At 40.9% G+C, this 18,705-nt stretch overlaps 1 protein-coding gene across 1 annotated transcript in view; it reads left to right on the forward strand.

Moving 5' to 3' along the window:
* LOC146972554 (low-density lipoprotein receptor class A domain-containing protein 4-like) overlaps positions 1-18,705 on the forward strand; it is a 220,104-nt gene that overhangs the window by 101,758 nt on the left and 99,641 nt on the right. The window contains exon 3 of the mRNA XM_085802970.1: positions 5,282-5,422. Within this exon, the coding sequence (XP_085659096.1) occupies positions 5,282-5,422 (141 nt within the window). The remainder of the gene's footprint in view (positions 1-5,281; positions 5,423-18,705) is intronic.

Genomic DNA, 18,705 nt, shown 5'->3' on the forward strand with positions numbered 1-18,705 from the left:
TTTGCCAAGGACAAAAAGAAAAAAAGAAAAAAAAGAAAACGCCAAAAAAAGAGGCTGAATTTTTTTGTGGAGAATCTGGCTCAGACTTGATTGCAGTAGTCAATTAGAGACCTGTGTAATCAATTTAAGTAATGAGTTTGGAGCACGGGAGTCAAACTGATTTGTTACTATGGAAAAGACATCATTTGACTGAATACGTAGTTTAGAGGGAGTCTGGGAAATTCACTCCCGTTTCCTCAGCCTCACACGTACGAAACAGGACGCAGTTATGAGACTAAACATGCGAAATGATTCTGTGAAGACTTTTTTTTTCAACTTTTGGATGTCTCTCAACATCCAGTGTAAACCAGCATGTTGTTGTGTGCAATTATCTCATTCTAAATCTGTCGGCGTCACATTTAGATCACAAGAAATGAACATGAAACATGTGTCTAAACCTCCAGGGGAGCAAAAAAAACAAGAGAGAGCTGATGGGTCCTTGTTAATCCCCCCACTGTCTCTGTGCCGTTTTAGCATAGCAGAGTGATGGTGGCGGTGTTGCTAATGGGGTGCAGCGTGCCGCTCAGTTAAGTGCACTGTTTTGGGGGAGTCGCAGAGGACAGAGCAAAGTTTTTTTCTGAACTTCTTTCAGGAGGAATTAGAAAACTTTATGCTGAGTTTATAGAATAAGTGTTCGGATTAGCCTCACTATGAGAAGAACTGCAAAGACGAGGCTGTGGCTGTGGATGCCTTCAGGTGCAGAGTAGCTTGGGAAGTTCAGGCTTTTGAAGGACTTGGTCAAGGTCTATGTTCTGTTTATTTACTTTGTGTGCCTTGGCTGGGTGCCTCGTTTCTATTGGCTGCGTGGGAGTTCATCACGACAATGCGCTGTGCAAGCGCTTTGCTTTGGTGCAGCGACAAACCATCATGGTGCAGTGCAAACTGATGCTAATGGGTCTGAGAGTGCAGCAGTGTGGATCTAAGCATCTGACATCTTTACTTATCATGTGGTGGTGAAGACGTAGTGATGCATCAACAAAGGAAAGAAAGATGACGATCTGCAAACATATTGTGAATTTCACAACTTTTTCAAATAGGTTCTGCAAGCATTATACCACAGAAATACCCATAATGCTTTTAGGTGAGTAACAGCGATGGTAAACATAAATGAAAAAAAAAGTGTTTTCAATTAAACCCCACAAAGTGCCTTTAATTTGAGAATATTCATGATGTCAGCACCAAATCAAATCACCAATTAAGGATATCAAGATCAGTTATTTGCAGTATTAAGTCACTTCACTTCAGTAATTAAGATTATCTCAGACTGTATCATGTAGGATTGTTGGAAATGTTGGTTCCACTGTTATTCTTAGCCTTGATTAAACTTCTAAAGAATCAAACTAAATATTCAAACTTGGCACTAATTGAATGAAACTCATTAAAATGGATTTCACAAGTTAACAAGTTTGCCATTTTTAAAATTGTAATAGATCTGTTTTTCAGCAGTAACCCACTCAAAAACTGCAAAACTCTACTTCTACCAATGCTTGTAAGCACTTACCTGTTCACTGAATGCAGCGTTTGGGTCCTGGATCCTCACTGAGATGGCGGAGCCAGGAGTCATTATCATTTACATAAATGGGCAGCCCCTCTTTTGTAATTAAGCCACTCCAATATAAGCACTGACACTGTGGAGAATGTCACCAATCATGCATACAACATCACTTTTGTCCTAATGACATTCACTCTCAGTAACTAATGGTATTGCATTTCATTTTCCTTTGTTTAGCCAAGTAAAAGTCTCGCTGAGAAGTTTCATAAAACCCCCAACAGAAACAACGCTGGAACATTTAAAGACCCTGTGAAGTGAAAAATGTCTTTTCCTAGATTTCTCCATGTTAATTGTTCATTTACCTCTCCATATAAACCAAATTTGTGTCAAAAATATATAAATATTTGAATATCTTTACATCAAAATCTATGTTTTTTTTAAAACAAATTTAGACATTGATGACTCATTGTGAACTTGGGGGCGGCTCTACTTTTGCATCCAATTAAAATCACTTTCTCAAATGTTTTCATTGCTCCTCAACCTCTGCTTGACCTGCTGGCTAGCTTTCATTGTATGCACCGACTGACTGTATTTTCTGTTGCACAAACTCTTGCAAACTTCGCATAAATAAAAATGCCGTCCCTTTATTGTTCACTGTGGACAAACATTACCGTGAAGAATCGTCTCCGTCTCTCCCCCACTAGCATCACTGCTACCTATGGCTATTATGTCTTCATCGATGTCATCATCTTACTCCGATTCAATGCCACTTGAATGAAGTAAGGTGAAGGTGGAGGAGAGAATAGAATAGAATAGAATAGAGAAGTCTATTCTATTCTAGAAGTCGCTATTGGCAACTGTAGATGTCAATGAATGTCCCTCCCTGCCAGCGTCTTTTAACTGGAAACATGTCATCGTGTGGAACTGAATGGCATCAGGAGAGAGACCATTCAGGGCGTCTTTAAGGTTTAGAAAGACTTATGCACTTTAAGTCTGTGCCTGCCATGGTGCATGCTGGGAGATTTTCCTGCTTTGGAAGTGACAATATTCAATAAATCCAAACAAACTGAAGCATTTTTTTTTTTCTGAGTGCAGCCGAGACTAATAGTCAGGATCATATCTGCTGCTGCTGCTGCTGCTGTCATTGAGACCAGTGTTATTTTCCTCAATCTCTTGTGAGTCCCTCGGTATTATGGAAGTTATTCCTTTAGGCCTGCGGCTCTGGGGCCCCTGGGATTTGTTGTCCATCCTTCCAGCCTTGCGTTCCTCCCCGGTGTGTTGGGTTTTCATGTCGGATGTGTGAAGTCTCTCCCTCTTCTTCTTGATTATCAACCTGAGAAAAACGGCTTCTCTCTTGGAAAGGAGAACTGCAGTGTTGTCAACAACACCTTTAAAACACACCTGTTAAAAATTTAAGCTACAGTAAAAACTGTTATCAACAGTGAGCTTTAACTGTGAAACTTTATGATGTGTTTATATTCACTAGCAGCTTCCAGAATATCTAAAAATATTAGAGCAGATACACAGCACACCTAATATTGTTGCTCTCCAGGCTACGTTATAATTGCGTATTTCTGAACCGACGAGACCTCGTGGATGAGAGAAAGTGTCTCCAACCAAGTGCAGCTGCCCACGATCCAACCTCTCATGGACATTTTAAGTTCAGTTTGGAAGACTAACAATCTTCTAAAGAGAGACTGGCCTCTTGTTCCCCCTCCACAGGGAACTGTGTGAAGTCTTATAAATGTCCTCCAGTGATGTCGCTCCACTTCAGTGTCAGTGAAGTCTTAAAACTACAAGTTCGAAAAAAGAAAACTCTTTGGGTGTGAAATTAGAAAGAAGTGAGTTTACCAAACTTTATAACTTGATCTTCACCTGAAAGTTACATAACAGACATTGGAAAGAGAATTGGGAAAAAATAACTTGTCAAAACCACATCTTCAAATATTTGTGCAGCCATAAATGAAGTGAGTTTTGTAAATAGGCAAGAAATGGTTCCATCTGAGTGATATTAGTTTATAGGTTTTGCTGTAAAATGTCTTTTAAATTCCCTGTTTCCTCAAAAGTAAATACTGTACACGACTCAGTTAGGGATATTCAACTTTTGGGGGAAAATGTATGTAAAGTGAAAAAAGTACATGTTACTTTCACATGTTATGAAAGTAGGGTGTTTAAGTATGGAATGGCTATTTCTTCATCTCAAACAATGTATGGTTGGGTATACAACAAAAAATGCAAATGTGTAGTCGCTATATGTATGCAAGATGGCTGCTCATCTCAAGGGGCTAAAATAAATAATAGATTTGACATTTGAAGTTTCTCTTCTGTATGAACTCTATGTTAACTCGATGAGACGAGCTGTTTTGTGTATCATTGCATGTGCTGTGGACTGCAGGAAGAACAGCCAATGCTTTGCTGATACTAATGGGCATCCTAAAGGAAGTCAGTGGCTGAGTTGTGTTGTAGGTAATGCAGGTTTAGACAAGAGAGAAGACTGCATGTCATTTGGTACCAGTTTTATACAATCAAACTGACTATAGGTACAAAGTAACATTTCTGATGTACTATATTTAAAAGGTACATAGGAGATACATGGATACCAAATATTATTTTTTACAGGAAGAACACAGGAACATACATTTATATACTGAGCACACATGCTGCAATAAACCAAAGCAAACTCTCCGCCTCTGCTTTATTTTTCTCAGAATAAACAACAGTGTATTTGACTCTTTATCTTCCACGTTTCATCTGTTTCCTTATCTCTGCACACACTTGTGGATTAACTGTGAAACCTCACACCTCACACTCTGGTCACATACTAACATGACGTTCCTCTCCACTGCAACAAACACATTTTTTTGTTCTTGCTGTCATTCATCCTGATTACTTCCCCTCTCACATGTGTAGGTTTATTTATTGCAGATATAGTTCTAATCAGATTTATTAAGAGTATTTATATATATTACTGTATATGAACTGTGGTTGGAGGCTGCAGCAGCACATCATCATCATCATCATCAAATGGTCTGCTGGGGGAAAAAAAAATCTATTTGTTCTTTTGAACAGGACTGACTTTGTTGCTCTGTGAACTCAACACATTAACTCTGCTTTGTGTTTTGAACTCGCAGGTAAAAAAAAAATAAAAAATGCACCAAAAAAAATCATTGCACATGACCTTGCACATTTCTGAAGCATAACAGTTCCAACTTCACATAGCAGTCGCTCATAATGTAGGAGCGTTTTTGTTGTTGTTGTTTTTGTTTGGACAGTTTTATCAGCGCTCCGACACATTTTAACATTTTGTGTGCGCTGACACTGGTTCATGTGTGTGGGCGTTCTTTTTTTAAAAAAACTTTTTCTTTTCGTGAACCTCTTGTATTTTTATCAAAATGCGACTTATTTATTTATATATTTATAATGGCTTTGTCTTCTCCACTTTTTTTTTCTTTTTATGTACCACAAACTCCCTACATGAGAAGAAACAGAACAGATCAATTCCTTTTATTATTCCTTAAAAGCGATGATGACTCCGGGACCTTGAATAAACAAAGCATTTTGTCTGCCCAGGATGCAACGAGGAACATCGGCTACAATATTCATTTCAATCTCTGTGGCTCTGTGAACACATGTCTATTCAGAGAAGTGAACATGTGAATAGTTGTGCAAAGAAATGTGACTTACTTTTCTTTCTACTATACCCTCTCCTCCTCCTCCTCCTCCTCCTCTTCCTCCCCCCTTGCTGAACAGAGTGCAAGTTCCACTGCACCAATGGGAATTGTTTGCGTCTGGGCTCGCTGATCTGCAACCAACGGAATAACTGTGGGGACAACAGCGATGAGGAGAACTGCCCCGTGGTCACCCAGCACCCTCCACCTGGCATCTTCAACTGTGAGTTGCTGCAGGATAATGCTACACCTCTCTGCCCCCCCCCTCGCCCCCCACACCCTCCTTTACTGCACCTCACACCATCACACAGCACAGATACAGATACAGATCCCCTCCCTTCTCCTCTCCTCTCCTCTCCTCTCTCTTCTCTCTCTCGCTGCTCGTCTTTCCTCTCTCTTGTTTCCTGTTCTGCTTCTCCCTGAGGCCTCTCTGTCGATCCCCCCAGTGAGCAGGTATGATGTGGATGAAGTGGATCGTTCCACATGCTTTTTTTTTTTTTTCTTTAGGATAGTACTGCAAACAAAACTTTCCAGTATGTATGAAGAGTTTTTCTTGGTTTGAGCTTGTGCCACAGGGGCTGAAAACTCACCTATGACTTGTTGTGCATAGGCTACCTTGTTGCATGTGGATGATACATAACTAATACTGTATGTGCATTTTTATTTTATTTTATTGATTTATTGATTTATTTATTTATCCTATTCTCTAAGTTGAAATAAAGTTGTGCAAAGTTCATTTCATTAGGAGCCTCTTGCTGCAGCTGAAGGTAAATATAGCACAGAATGCCATAGGCTGGGATACAAAAGCAGAGTGGAGAACACCTATAGGGAAATTACAGGATTTTTTTTTTCTTTTTTTTTTACCCCCTTTTCTATTTCCTTTCACTTTTTGTCTGAGTGTCTTTGCTGCTTTCATAAGCACCCATCCACCCACCCACCCACCTCCCGCTACCTCCCGCTGAGCAGCACTGTCCAGGGAACAAGATGAGAGTGTTCCCTCGACTCATCACGATCAATGGAAACAGAGAGAGACGGAGACAGAGAGAGAGAGAGAGAGAGACAGAGAGAGATAAAGAGTGAGGGTGAAGGACACCAATGGGCTCTGATGGCTGTCTGCCAGGCCACTTTGATGTGCTGCAGTGTTCTCTTTCAACAACTTTTAGGGAGAAGAGGGGAAACTTTTCTCTTTTTTTCTTTTTTTTTTTTTTAAAGCAGCAATTTCATCCTTGGCACTTGGTTCCTTACCTTCCCCTTCATCTCTTCCTCTTGTCCCCTCCCTCTCTCATTCACCCCCCCCCCCCCGTACCTCAAATGCGATTCATCTCTCAAACCCCCACAACCTTGTTTTGTAAATGTTTCTCACTTTTCTCTCTCTCTCTCTCTCTCTCTCTCTCTCTCTCTCTCTCTCTCTCTCTCTTTCTCTCTGTGTCTACACTTCTTCTCCCTCCCCTCCAGCCCAGTGGAAATGACCCTTTCTTTTCTTTTTCTTTTTTTCTGTTTTTTTTTTTTTTGGTTGGTCCTGAGCTGGGTGCTTAAATATTTAGCTGTCTAGAGTGAATGTTAATGTAAGTGTCTGCTGCCGGCGTTGTGGGAAAGCTGTGCAATGATTCTAATTTTCTGAACCGGTGCATATTTTCTGGTGATGCCTGAGAGACGCAGAGGGGAGGCAGGGGATCGGTGAGGAGGAGGGAGAGAAAGGGGGAAAGAGAGAAAGAAAAATAAAGGGAGAGGTTGCCAAAGAAAAAAAAGAGAGGGAGAGAAAGAGAAAGAGAGAGCGAGGGAGGGAGGGAGAGTGGCGGGGGACTGCAAAGAGTACAGACAGACAAGGAGAGACCGGCGGGGGTTGGAACTGAGACAGAGGGCTGGGCAGAGATATGGAGGTGGACACAGAGAGAGAGAGAGGAAGAAAGAAATAAAAGAAAGAGAAGGGAGGGAGGGAGGGAGGAAGGAGGGAGATGGAGAGGGACATAGAAAATGTTTCTGTAGTAATGGAGTTTGCCATCTTGTTGTAGCCGCTGGCTGTTGCTGTGGCAGTGGCAGACAGATGGATCATGAATACTGTCTAGACACACTGCAGCCTGACGCTCTCCTCTCCTCCTCTCCTCTCCTCTCCTCTCCTCTCCTCTCCTCTCCTCCCCTCCTCTCTCCTCCTCTCCTCTCCTCTCCTCTCCTCTCCTCTCCTCTCCTCTCCTCTCCTCTCCTCTCCTCTCCTCTCCTCTCCTTCAGGTAATTATATTCTAGTTTATTTTGAGAAATCCATCTCATTACAAAAGCAGTAATGTTGATCTGACCCAGGCCGTGGTGATGTTGTTGCAGCGTCACAGCTTTACTGTTGTTGACTTATCAAAGCTCCACAGTCACAGGTGTAACACCAGCTGCTTCCCCAGTGTCTCCTAGCTTCTACTGGTTTGCTTACGTACATTCAGTGCAGTCATCATCTGTTATTTCACAATTCAAACTTGTTTTACTACTCAAGAGACTGAACACGCCATTAGTCAACCCAATGCACCTACAGTTCTTCTTGCTGCAGCCTCAGGTTGACTATATGAATATGAAGTAAAGCCTGGCACACACAACAGGATTCTTCAAACCTTCACAGATTTGGAGGCCACACACTTGATGATGACAAAAGACAGATCGAGCGAGATCTCTCTCTTCTGATCTTGCGTGGTCAAACGTGACTTCAGTGTAAACAACAATGGCGGACGATCAGGAAGATGCAATGGTGGTTGTTTTCGGCCTAATACTGTCTGAAAAAATACAGAGAAAAACAAAACGACTATGGAAAAAGACATGGAGACGGCGGGAATGTGGCCTGTATGTGTTACAGCAGGATCGGACTGGACAAAATCACTCTTAACACACCCCACACCACAGGAAAATCAGACACAATGTCGTTTGCAAACATCAGACAATCGGGCCTTTGCTGGCATTGATTGGAAAAATGGATTATCCTGTAGTGTGTACCCCGCTTTTTGGTATTTCTAAGTGACTGGATTGATAAGTGGTGTCAATAAGAGCAGGAGTACCGGTAAAATCGTACCCATACAGTACATACTGTACCCTTCTGACTAATGATGGCAAACTAAATGAAAACAGTATATAACAACCATCACTGATGGTTCATGACTGTTCTCCATTTGTACACTGTTTCTAAAGGACCTAGCAGCATTATGCCATGATTGAACCACAGAGTCCGAAGCACAAGTTAGCTTGTTTATGTCTCAGGAACCACTGCTGTCCTTCATCCCTTTGCTAAACCAACAAGCAGTTACATATTATACACCACAAACAAAAGCTGTATACCTTAGTTTACCTTGCAGCACTCAACACATGAGCTGAGCTGAATCGATTTGTTGTTGAGATGCTGCTCCAGAGCACAATATAGCACCGACAAAAAAAGAAAAAGGGAGAAAAAAAAGCACATTATATCAAGATGTTGTTTGTGAAAAGTACATACATTATTCTCAAGGTACCAGTTGAACCCAGCTATACCTGGATTTTGGAGGGATGTGTTATCGCTAAAAAGACCAAATGAGGGGATGTCTTTGAAAAAGACAGAAAACACTGATCAATATTCTGCAGGGCTGTCGCCGTTTCAAAAAGTTGTGTTCAGCTGAATGTGTTTCGAACGAACCCAAACAGTTCACAGACATGTTGTTGTAGCGGGGACAAGTCGACAAACAGCCTCATCTTTGTTGATGGTTCTTCCATCTATACTGAAGAATCCAAAATACACATGGGCTGTAACACAGGTCAGTAGCATGACTCCTGTTATATTTAACTCTCACAACATTAACCTAATATAACATAACTCATAATACAGTATATCCATGCAGGTACATACTCCCTATAAACATTGTCCTCATGTTTGTTTATTTGGATCCCCATATAGCATTAAAAGCACATTACATGACACTACATAAGACAGTTAAAGGAATAGTTCACCAAAAAATGAAATTCAGTCATTAGTGACTCACCCTCACACTGATGAATACTATATTATTAATATTATTCGCATGAGGGTGAATCACTAATGACTGAATTTCATTTTTTGGTGACCTATTCCTTTAAAAAGTTCATAATATAGGTAAAATAATATTCTTCCTGATGCCTCAGGCCACAACATAGTTACAGAACAATTTCAGATTTGCAGCACAACACTCCTATACAGAAAGAAACATTAATAAACAGATTTACCTGTTGACTGTGTGAATTTTGATGGAAGACTATTCAGCTCTTTCATTGCTCTTTAAATCACAGTGTGTTGTATTGAATTGCTGTTTGAGATGGGAAACATAAAGAGACCTTGTGGTGCATGTCTGGTGTTCATCAAAGATAAAAAATTGAGCTGGTTGTACAAAGTACTTGGGGGACAAGTAACTTTCAGGTTGTTAGGGTTCATTAAAGTGAAAAAAAAAACCATTCAAGAGCACAGTTATGAACAAAGTTAAAAGTCAGCCTTGGGTGTGATAATATAAAACAGTGGGCAGTTTGCCACAGTCTAAGGTTAAATCCCAGTGAAAGTCAGTAGACACGTTGGCCAGACAGCATTGATCAGTGCAGGCGAAGCAGCAGACTGGCACTAAATCTGCAACCAGGGAAAAATGGCCTGAAGTCGCAGTTCTACCAAGAAAACAGAAATAGCTCAGAAGATGTAACCCTTAGTTTACTTTGCTCAACAAGGGGCCCTGCTTGAAAGCAATGTTGGTAAAGGTGATAATTTAAAAGATGAAACCGATCCTAGGTCTGAAACTGTAGTTCTGGTAGGAAACACATGTTTTTTTTAAATGTCACTGTCCCTGAGTGTTTAATTTTGTCATGGGGAAGATTACTGGGTGTGAACACAGTTAGTAGGTAGGTGTGTGTGTCTGAAATACAAAGATCCAAAGAGTGAATTGATATGAGCGACGGCACCGCTCTCATGTACGCAGTGAGGCACAGAGGCTGAGGGGAAAGCTTCACTTAATTGCTTCTGGGTTTTTTTCTTTCCCATTGTTTCTGTTAAAGTTTCTGAGTAGCTGCATGAAGCTGCAGTCAGTCAACAGGCTGTAGCTGTAAAAGAGTTTGTAAATGAATTAATCTAGATGGCAGGTTATGAGTTGAATTGAGCTAGTTGAATTGTTTCCATCCACCAGTGTTGCATTACACACATGATGTTTTTTCTGTAGTTGCTCTGTAGAGAGGCCTCCATCTTTTTTTCCCCCTTTGGTACAAGACAAACAGTATCAGTAACTGTGCAGTTTGCTAGTTTCACCTGAGTGTCTGGATCAGGAGAAGACCAGGAGAATGTTTTGGTTTTGTTTTTAATATTTTAGAGTCATGTTCTCTTGCTATTGTCTTACTGCAGCAGTATGTCATTGTTATTTACCAATTTCTAACATGATATGTTGTCGTGCACTTTACAGTGTTTTATTATATGGTCCTTATACGTCTCTTTCATCGTCATTTCTGATCTATTGCTCCAACCATTTGACTAAATAACATACATTTATATGAGTATCACAAGGTGGATCGAGCCCTGTGTGAGCCAGACAAACTTCATCAGAAGTCACCAGAAATACTTGTATAAGAGGTAAATAATGTCTCAACAGGGACTCTCAACTTTTCATCGTGATGATGAGAAATGTGACATTGTATAGGTGCCAGACAGACTTGGGCTTGATGGGGGGTATAGCTGAAAATACTGACTTTATAAGTGAAGTTATATGTGATTGCCATAAAGTACTGAGCACAGTTGATCACTTGATTGCAGCAGAGTTATTTTTCTTTAAATGGTGGGTGTTTCTTCTCAGTGGTCATCGGCAAGTTTCAGAGTTCACAGGAGATTTGCTGAGAAGTCGAAACACCAGGAATCAACTTAAAGAGGAACTAAGCAGGATAATTCCTGGGCTATGCTACATTTTTACCTTTATTAAAAAGCTCCTGAATAATTGTGATGATGACTTGTGACTCGTTACGAGTGAGAACGGAGGCTCTCTGCCTTCCACCTGGCGTCTCACAGCTTAAAACCAACCCTACAACATCAGTGTCGTACCTTCCCGCCACCCTGGTGTCCCGGCTCTCGTCTCTGAACACAAACACGCTCCCTAACCAGCAATCTTTTGTTTATGACAGTTAAGACACAGATATACACGTTGTAACATCATACAGTATGTCATATAATGTTATCCGCCGCTCCATGTATTGATTTTTCGCCAGCTTTGTTGTAAACAAATGCACATGGCTGAGAGGAGGGTTAGCAAAACAGCTGAAAAGTAACCAGACTTGCATAGTTTTTCTTTAAAAAACAACAACAGGTCGTTCACTAATCAGGGACGTTGGAGGTAGATTCCTGGTTCCTCTCCTCCTCCTAGTTGCCCTGAATGTAACATCAATATAAGTGTGTGATTAGCAAAAGAAAAGAAAAGAAAAGAAAAAGCTCTCTATGTATCGCACACGCCGTCACGAGTCACATTCTTGATTTGCATCATCCTAAGTTTTGTTTTCATTGCACTTATATTTTATTGATGCACTAACTTTTTTCCACCTCGGTGGAAGTGCAAATTAAAAATCTGCATTAAAAGCAGTTGGATGAAAACACCCGCATTTCCTCTTCCTCCCTCTTTTGAAGTCAAACTCAGATTTCACACACAGGATCTTTCAGGTACAGTATAATAACAGTTCACGGCGATCACAGCGTTAACACTGTGGGAAACCACAGAGACAGTCGTGAGTGGAGATTATCGAGCCGTTTGAAGATGTTTACTACACTACACTCTCCAAATGGCGGGGAAGACCCACGTAGAGGCCGAGGTGATGTTTGTAAAAGAGTAATGACAAAGAACCTTGGAGGAAGAACATGTGTTTATATAACAGCGCGTTCCACGGCAGATCAAGGGCTGAATGCTTTCCCCTCACCCGTGGTTCGTATCGGCGCTCTTAGCTTGTTAGGATTCACTGAAGTGTGTTGTGGAGAGGGGAAGGTGACCAGAGGACGGTCCGGGTCGATGGTCAACTCTGGCTTAGCCTCTGATCCAGGGTTCAGTCGGGAAACAGCATTTCAATAGCATGTAGCAGGGTCGGCCTTCAGACTCACTCCACCGATTGATTTCATTCATAACTGAACACATGGGTGTTGTGTACGGCTGATAACTAAAACACCTTTTCCTCATGTTAAGAAGAATGAAAGGTCACTGCAGCTATGAAGTGAAGGCTGAACCTGCTTCTTTTCTCCCATTTTAAGCTTTAAGGCCATGATTTTTTTTCCCTCTTCCACCTGCATATGAATCTAGTCTGTCGGCAGGTCCTATACTGATCATAGGAATTTTCATTTTCTACCGTTAAACTAAGAATTCTCCTTTTAGGAATTACATTACGCTATAAATAAATTAACAAAACTAGGCCTGAGACAGTGAAAAAGTAAAAGAACAAAGAAGCCATCTAGTATAATAATATATTGTACATATTCGCAGATACATAGATACACATATGCACACATGTACCCATTTGATACATTGAACATTATATATTGATTTATTGTTGCACTCACAATTATTTTTTTATTTGCCGAAAATCGATCCTGCTGTGGTCGAGTTTGAAAAGAGTTAAAGAAAGATCGATTAGAGAACAGGAGGGACGACAAAGATGTTTCTAAATTGTTAAAAAACCAGACAACTGAGGATGGAGGACACCTTGATGGCGGCTTCATTACAGAACCATGTCATATATAGTTATAGGCTCATTTCCATGTCCATTGTCAGCAGGTGAATGACCATCATGTTTCATATTGGTGAACAGCGTCCATGCTTTTTTGGGACATCACTATCCTGTTGGAAGTTATGCACACAGCTATAAACACTGTGACTGAAGTTGAAACTGTTTATTATCAGATGCAGTCCTGTGGCCGTTCCTGTCCACAAACACTGTTGAAAAATATTATCTTGATTCCAGCTCTAACCTGTAACCTGTGCTGTTAAAGACTTTCTGTTCCTTCGTCCTCCAACAACCCGAGGCGTTACGGTTGTCTCTGTCTCCGTTTCCTTTCCCTCTTTCATAGTTAAACTGCTCTCCGGTCAGATGTCTTCTTGTTTTTTTCTTCTCTTCCCTCCTCTTTCCCCTCATCTATTTGTAATTCACTCATCCGCTCTGCCCTCATCTAGCTCTTTCTCATCTTTCTTTTCATCCAGTTTGGACCCCAAAGCCCATGTTGGGTGACTTGCTGTGTAATTAGGGTGTCAGTGGTGGTGGAGTGTCTCTCTTTGCAGCTGCTGCCGTTGCCTCGACTTGATCTCTCCACTGCGACTCGGGTCAATTAGGCAGAAAATGAATGTAGCTGCAGGATGCTGCTAATTGAATGTGCAGTTGGGTTTAGTCATTGATGGCGGAGGGATGGATGATAAGTAGATCAATGCTGTGGTGGTGACGTGTCTGGGAAATGGTCTGTTTGTGCCTGTATCTGCAGAGTATGTGCATGTGTGCTCTGAGCTTTTCCACCAGAAATTTTTTACTTTCAAATTATATTTCAATTCAAAACAGAGGCAGATGTCTTAGTTATCCATGTCATGCAAATTCAATTACATCTATGTTAATTAAGTTTTAATAGCAGAAACCAATGTCAAGTATAAGACAGATGCTGTTGGCTAAAACTTGGTTTGGCAAAGGGGGTGGCAACAAAGTGATGGAATATAAATTATTTGATTATTTTGATTATATGTTTAGCTTTAGGATAAGAGCAGCTTGAGGAGGAAAAAAATAATTTTAAAAAGCAGCTGTGTTGATTAAAAAAGTTATAATTCATGTGACTCATATGCAATGCATAGGCCAACTGTATATAGAAGTACATAAAACAACAGCAAAGGTCGAGTCTCATGGTTTCAGTACAAAAAAGTCTTATTTTTCAAAGTTTGCATTTTCACAAAGAGCCTTTTCAGATCTCCTGAATCTCTTTGTATATTTAATAACAAAAAAATGCACTTTTCAGAAATGACCCAAAAGTCCAGGTTACTTTCCATTTATCTTCTTTGCCTTAAAGTGCCCAATTATAAGGCTTTTATCGTGAAACATTACCACTCTAACCCAAACCTAACTTTAACTTTAGAAATGTTTGTGACTTTCATCCTAATTGGGCTCTCAAAGACCTAGTTGGACATGTCCTAACATTAACCTTTAGGATGACAGGGTGCTCTGATGCATTGTTTACGCACAGTGAAGGTACGTTAGCTCGCTTCATGTTGGCCTACGCCATGTAAGGACAGACCAGATCCAGGAACGAGTCCACAATTTTTCCTTTTTCCTTTTCTTTTTCATGCCCGAACAAAAGACTGCTACCATCACACATAGCGCTTCGGTATAGCCATGATTGACAGCGCCCTAAGAATGACCAATGAACTCGCACATGGTCGTAAAGTGATTGATGATTAGTTGGGGGTGAAATCTTTGTAGAGTTAGAGTCTCCAGACCAAGACACAGCAGGAATGTGTCGCCACTGTGATTGTTTAATCTGACATGATGATTATGAAAGACAACATTTTGATGATGTGTAATAAGTCGTCATCCTCCGCCTCTCCTGCAGCCTCACACTCACTCTGGCCTGTGTTCACTGTTCATTCTCCAGTAAAACATGGAGGCAGATCATCAGCCGCTGAGCCACGGAGCCGAGGTCACAAAAGATGATTAATTATGTGAGACACGGGGGGGTTTGCTCATTAACATGGGTCGGCTCGGTGGAGTCGTCCAGTTGTTGTCCTCAGGGTTTTCTATGGAGCAGCCCGGCCTCCATGTGGTCGGAGCATCGACTCTGAGCTGTCACAACATGAGGAGCCCTGGATGAAGCACTGGATAAACATGTTCATCAGGACCTCCCTCCCTCCTTCCCTCCATCCCTCCCTCCTTTTCACTTCCCTCTCTCATTCTGCCACAGTTGCTTTCATCTGTCTTTCACTCTCTGTCTTTGTCTCTCACCCTCTCATCCTCGTCTTTGAAGCCTGTTTAATGTTTTTCTGTTTTGTTTTTTTAAACCTGCCAGTGCTCAGGTCAGAGATGAGTGGTCTCCTGGCTGTAAAGTCTTGCAGGACCAGTTAAAGCTGACAGCAGCTGCAGCCGCTCGAGACCCCCCGACTCCCATCACCCACCCCCCCTCTGTCACACCACCACTGCTTTACGGAAATAACTTGAACTCCTGTGCCTCCATATGGACAACTCCAAAGGCGAACCACCTATTGAGTCACGAGGGTGGGGGGGGGGGGGACAGGAGGGTGTGATGTGGCAGAGGTGGCAGGAGTGATTGTTGAATCCTTTGGATATTCATGAGGATTTAACATACGAGATGAGCTTGATTTGTTTTTACTTTGTGAGAGCGCGGTCAGTGCCGAGGGGCGGCGGTGGAGTGCGTAGTGGATCGAGTGCACTCCAGAATATCTCCAAAATGATGCACATTTCCAGAATGCCAACCCAGAAGAAACAGGCTTGTGGTTGCTTGAATGTCATTCATTGTTGAGATGACTGAAGGGTTTGGAGAGCATTTCATAAGCTTCAAGTGTTGCACAGTTTTTTCCTCAATAGACGACCATGTGTTCTGTAAACTGAGGGCAAAAACACAGAAAAGCAGAGAACAGCATCAAAGGGGCTCTTCACCAGTTTTACTCATGAAGATTAGTGCTGATTAGCCTCTGAAGACAATCCTGTTTTAGTCTCTGTGGCTATGAGAGGAGATAAGCAACTCTTTGTGGTGGTGGCTCACCTTGTTTTTGGAGTTTGCATTTAATACTCAAATTTATTTCTGATTTAATTTGATGGAAAACATCACCAAATAGGTCAAATGTGTGTTCATGACCTGTGTCCCTTTACGGCATGTCAACCCCTCTCCTCCCCCCAGCACCTTTCCCAAACTAGTCAGAACAAGTAGCTCTTAATCAAGAAATCATGATGCTTCAGGACTTGAATTGCAGTTCGATGTGATGAGCTCATTAGTACTGGGGTTGGTGCAGAAATGACAGATTTCTATTTAGCTGCATGGGAAACTATGTAGTCGTAAACCTTGTTTACTGAAAACATGTGATAAAAAGTAATTTTAAAGCCCAAAACAAAGAGTAAGACATCAACAGACAGTGATGTTTCGTTTGACTTGAATTCCATTTTGATGTGATGAGTTTATTAGTGCTGGGAGTGGTGCAGAAATAATAGCAATGACAGATTTATATTCACTGTAGCTGGAAAATTAGTCATAAACCTTGTTTGCCAAGAACATGTGATAAAAAGTAAATTTAAAGCCAAAACAAAGAGTAAGACATCAACAGACAGTGAAGGGATAGACATGTGTAGCCTATAGTGAAAAAAAAAACTATTGATTGTATAATCAAACCTTTAAGTTATATATTTAATCTCTCTTTTAGTACAGGTGTTTTTCCAGATAGGATGAAAACAGCAAAGGTTATTCCTTTATTTAAGTCGGATGACAAACATGAATTTAATAACTACAGACCAGTGTCATTGCTCTCACACTTTTCTAAATTGCTTGAAAAACTATTTGTACAGAAGTTAAATAAATTAATTGAAAAGAATCACTTGCTGAGTGAGAGTCAGTATGGGTTTAGAATCAATCTATCTACAGCATTGGCATTAATGGAAATAATGGAAGAAATAACTACAGCAGTTGATAACAAAAAAAATACAGTTGGGGTTTTTATTGATTTAAAAAAAGCGTTTGATATGATAAACCACAAGATTTTAATTTCTAAATTATGTAATTATGGTGTGAGAGGAATCGCCTTGGACTGGTTAAGTAGTTTTTTTTTTACAAAACAGAGAACAATATGTACAGTTGGAGGGTTATAAATCTGAATGCATGACGACTGTATGTGGAGTCCCACAAGGATCCGTTTTGGGACCTAAACTTTTTGTTTTATATATTAATGATATTTGTGAAGTTTCCAAGATTCTACAGTTTGTTTTGTTTGACTTGAATTTTAGTTTGATGTGATGAGGTTATTAGTACTGGCCTGGGCCAACACCACTATTAAAAATCTGAACCTGGTGAATTAAATTTGTTCTTTATCATCAAAAGTTGTTGAGAAAGATCTAATTGAATAGAATATATAAACATATCTTACATGAACATCACCAAACACCAAACTCAATGGCCATGATTTGTTGTGCTGTGCTGGAATTTCCCCAGAAATCTCTAACAGGTTGGTGTCAGGTTAGGGTTAGGGTTAGGGTTAGGTAGGTGGTTGTGGATGTGAATATTGAGTCACAGGTGACACCTTTCCCAAACTAGCCAAAACAAGTAGCTCTTAATCAGGGAATCATAAAGCTAATGAGTTGTATTTCAGTTTGATTTGGTGAGTTTATTATTTCCACTGGGAGTGGTGCAGAAATGACAGCAGTCGTAAAATCTTGTTTACCAAGAACATGTGATAAAAAGTCAATTTATGGTATATTTATTGGGTCAACAGGCAAAAAGGTGAATGGGATTGATTGGTTTTGGTGGTTGGATCAAAAAGGAGAGTTTTCCTGATTGTATTATTGATGGTTTGTAGTTTTCCAGGTCATGATTTCACAATGTGGACATTTATTAGACATTTACCATTTAAAGCCGGTACTGTGTTGTATTATAAGAATCATGGGAGCATTTCTGGAGCTTACGGCCCTTTTCCGCGCTGCTCGCTCCACTCGACACGACTCGACTCAACTGGGTTGTTTTTGCTTTTCCATTAGGGATACTGTACCTGGTGCCTGGTACTGTTTTTTGGTGACGCCTCAGCCGAGGTGCAAGCAAGCTGATGACTGACCTAAAGCCATTCGAGCTATTTAAAAGGTCCAACACCACTATTTTTTTTTTTTTTTAATCTGAACCTGGTGAATTAAATTTGCTCTTTACTGTCAAAAGTTGTTGAGAAACATCTAATTGAATAGAATATATACACATATCTTACATGAACATCACCAAACACCAAACTTTCCCCATTTCTCCCCAGAAATCTCCAACAGGTTGGTGTCGGGTGGTTGTGGATGTGAACATTTGAGTCACAGTTGACACAAACACATGTTGTGTGTCTACTCGTGTGTGTGTTTCCTTGTTTCCATGTTCCAGCATAGACGTAGACGTGGATGGACAGAGTTCATTAGCGGCGACCACTGTAAAGAAAACCAATGTGTTGCGATGTTACTGTCCGTCCGGCCCCCACTGAGTCGTTAGTATGCATAACAAGCACACTCCGGTGAACAGGTCGAGGTTGGAGGTCAAGGGTGAGTGGAGCTAATGCTTTCATGCTCTTGATTCAGCTCCTCTCGGGTGTAATACCCGCCTGTCAATTTGTTTGAGCTGCGGATTTACATAATGAATTTATATTAGCCAGTGTTCTCCACACACTCTCTTTCACTCTTCTCTCTCTCTCCCTTTCTCTTTAGTTTGTCTCTCTGTCTCTTAGTGTCGCAATTACTCTCCTCTCTCTCCCTCTCTCTCTCTCTCCATCCATTCCCTCTCTTTTTCTCCACCTCTCCACTCCATTCCCCTCGTCCTCCTCT

This window comes from Trachurus japonicus, chromosome 16 (genome assembly GCF_045865225.1).
Source record: "Trachurus japonicus isolate A0001 chromosome 16, Traja_1.0".
In the NCBI taxonomy this organism is placed as follows: domain Eukaryota; kingdom Metazoa; phylum Chordata; class Actinopteri; order Carangiformes; family Carangidae; genus Trachurus; species Trachurus japonicus.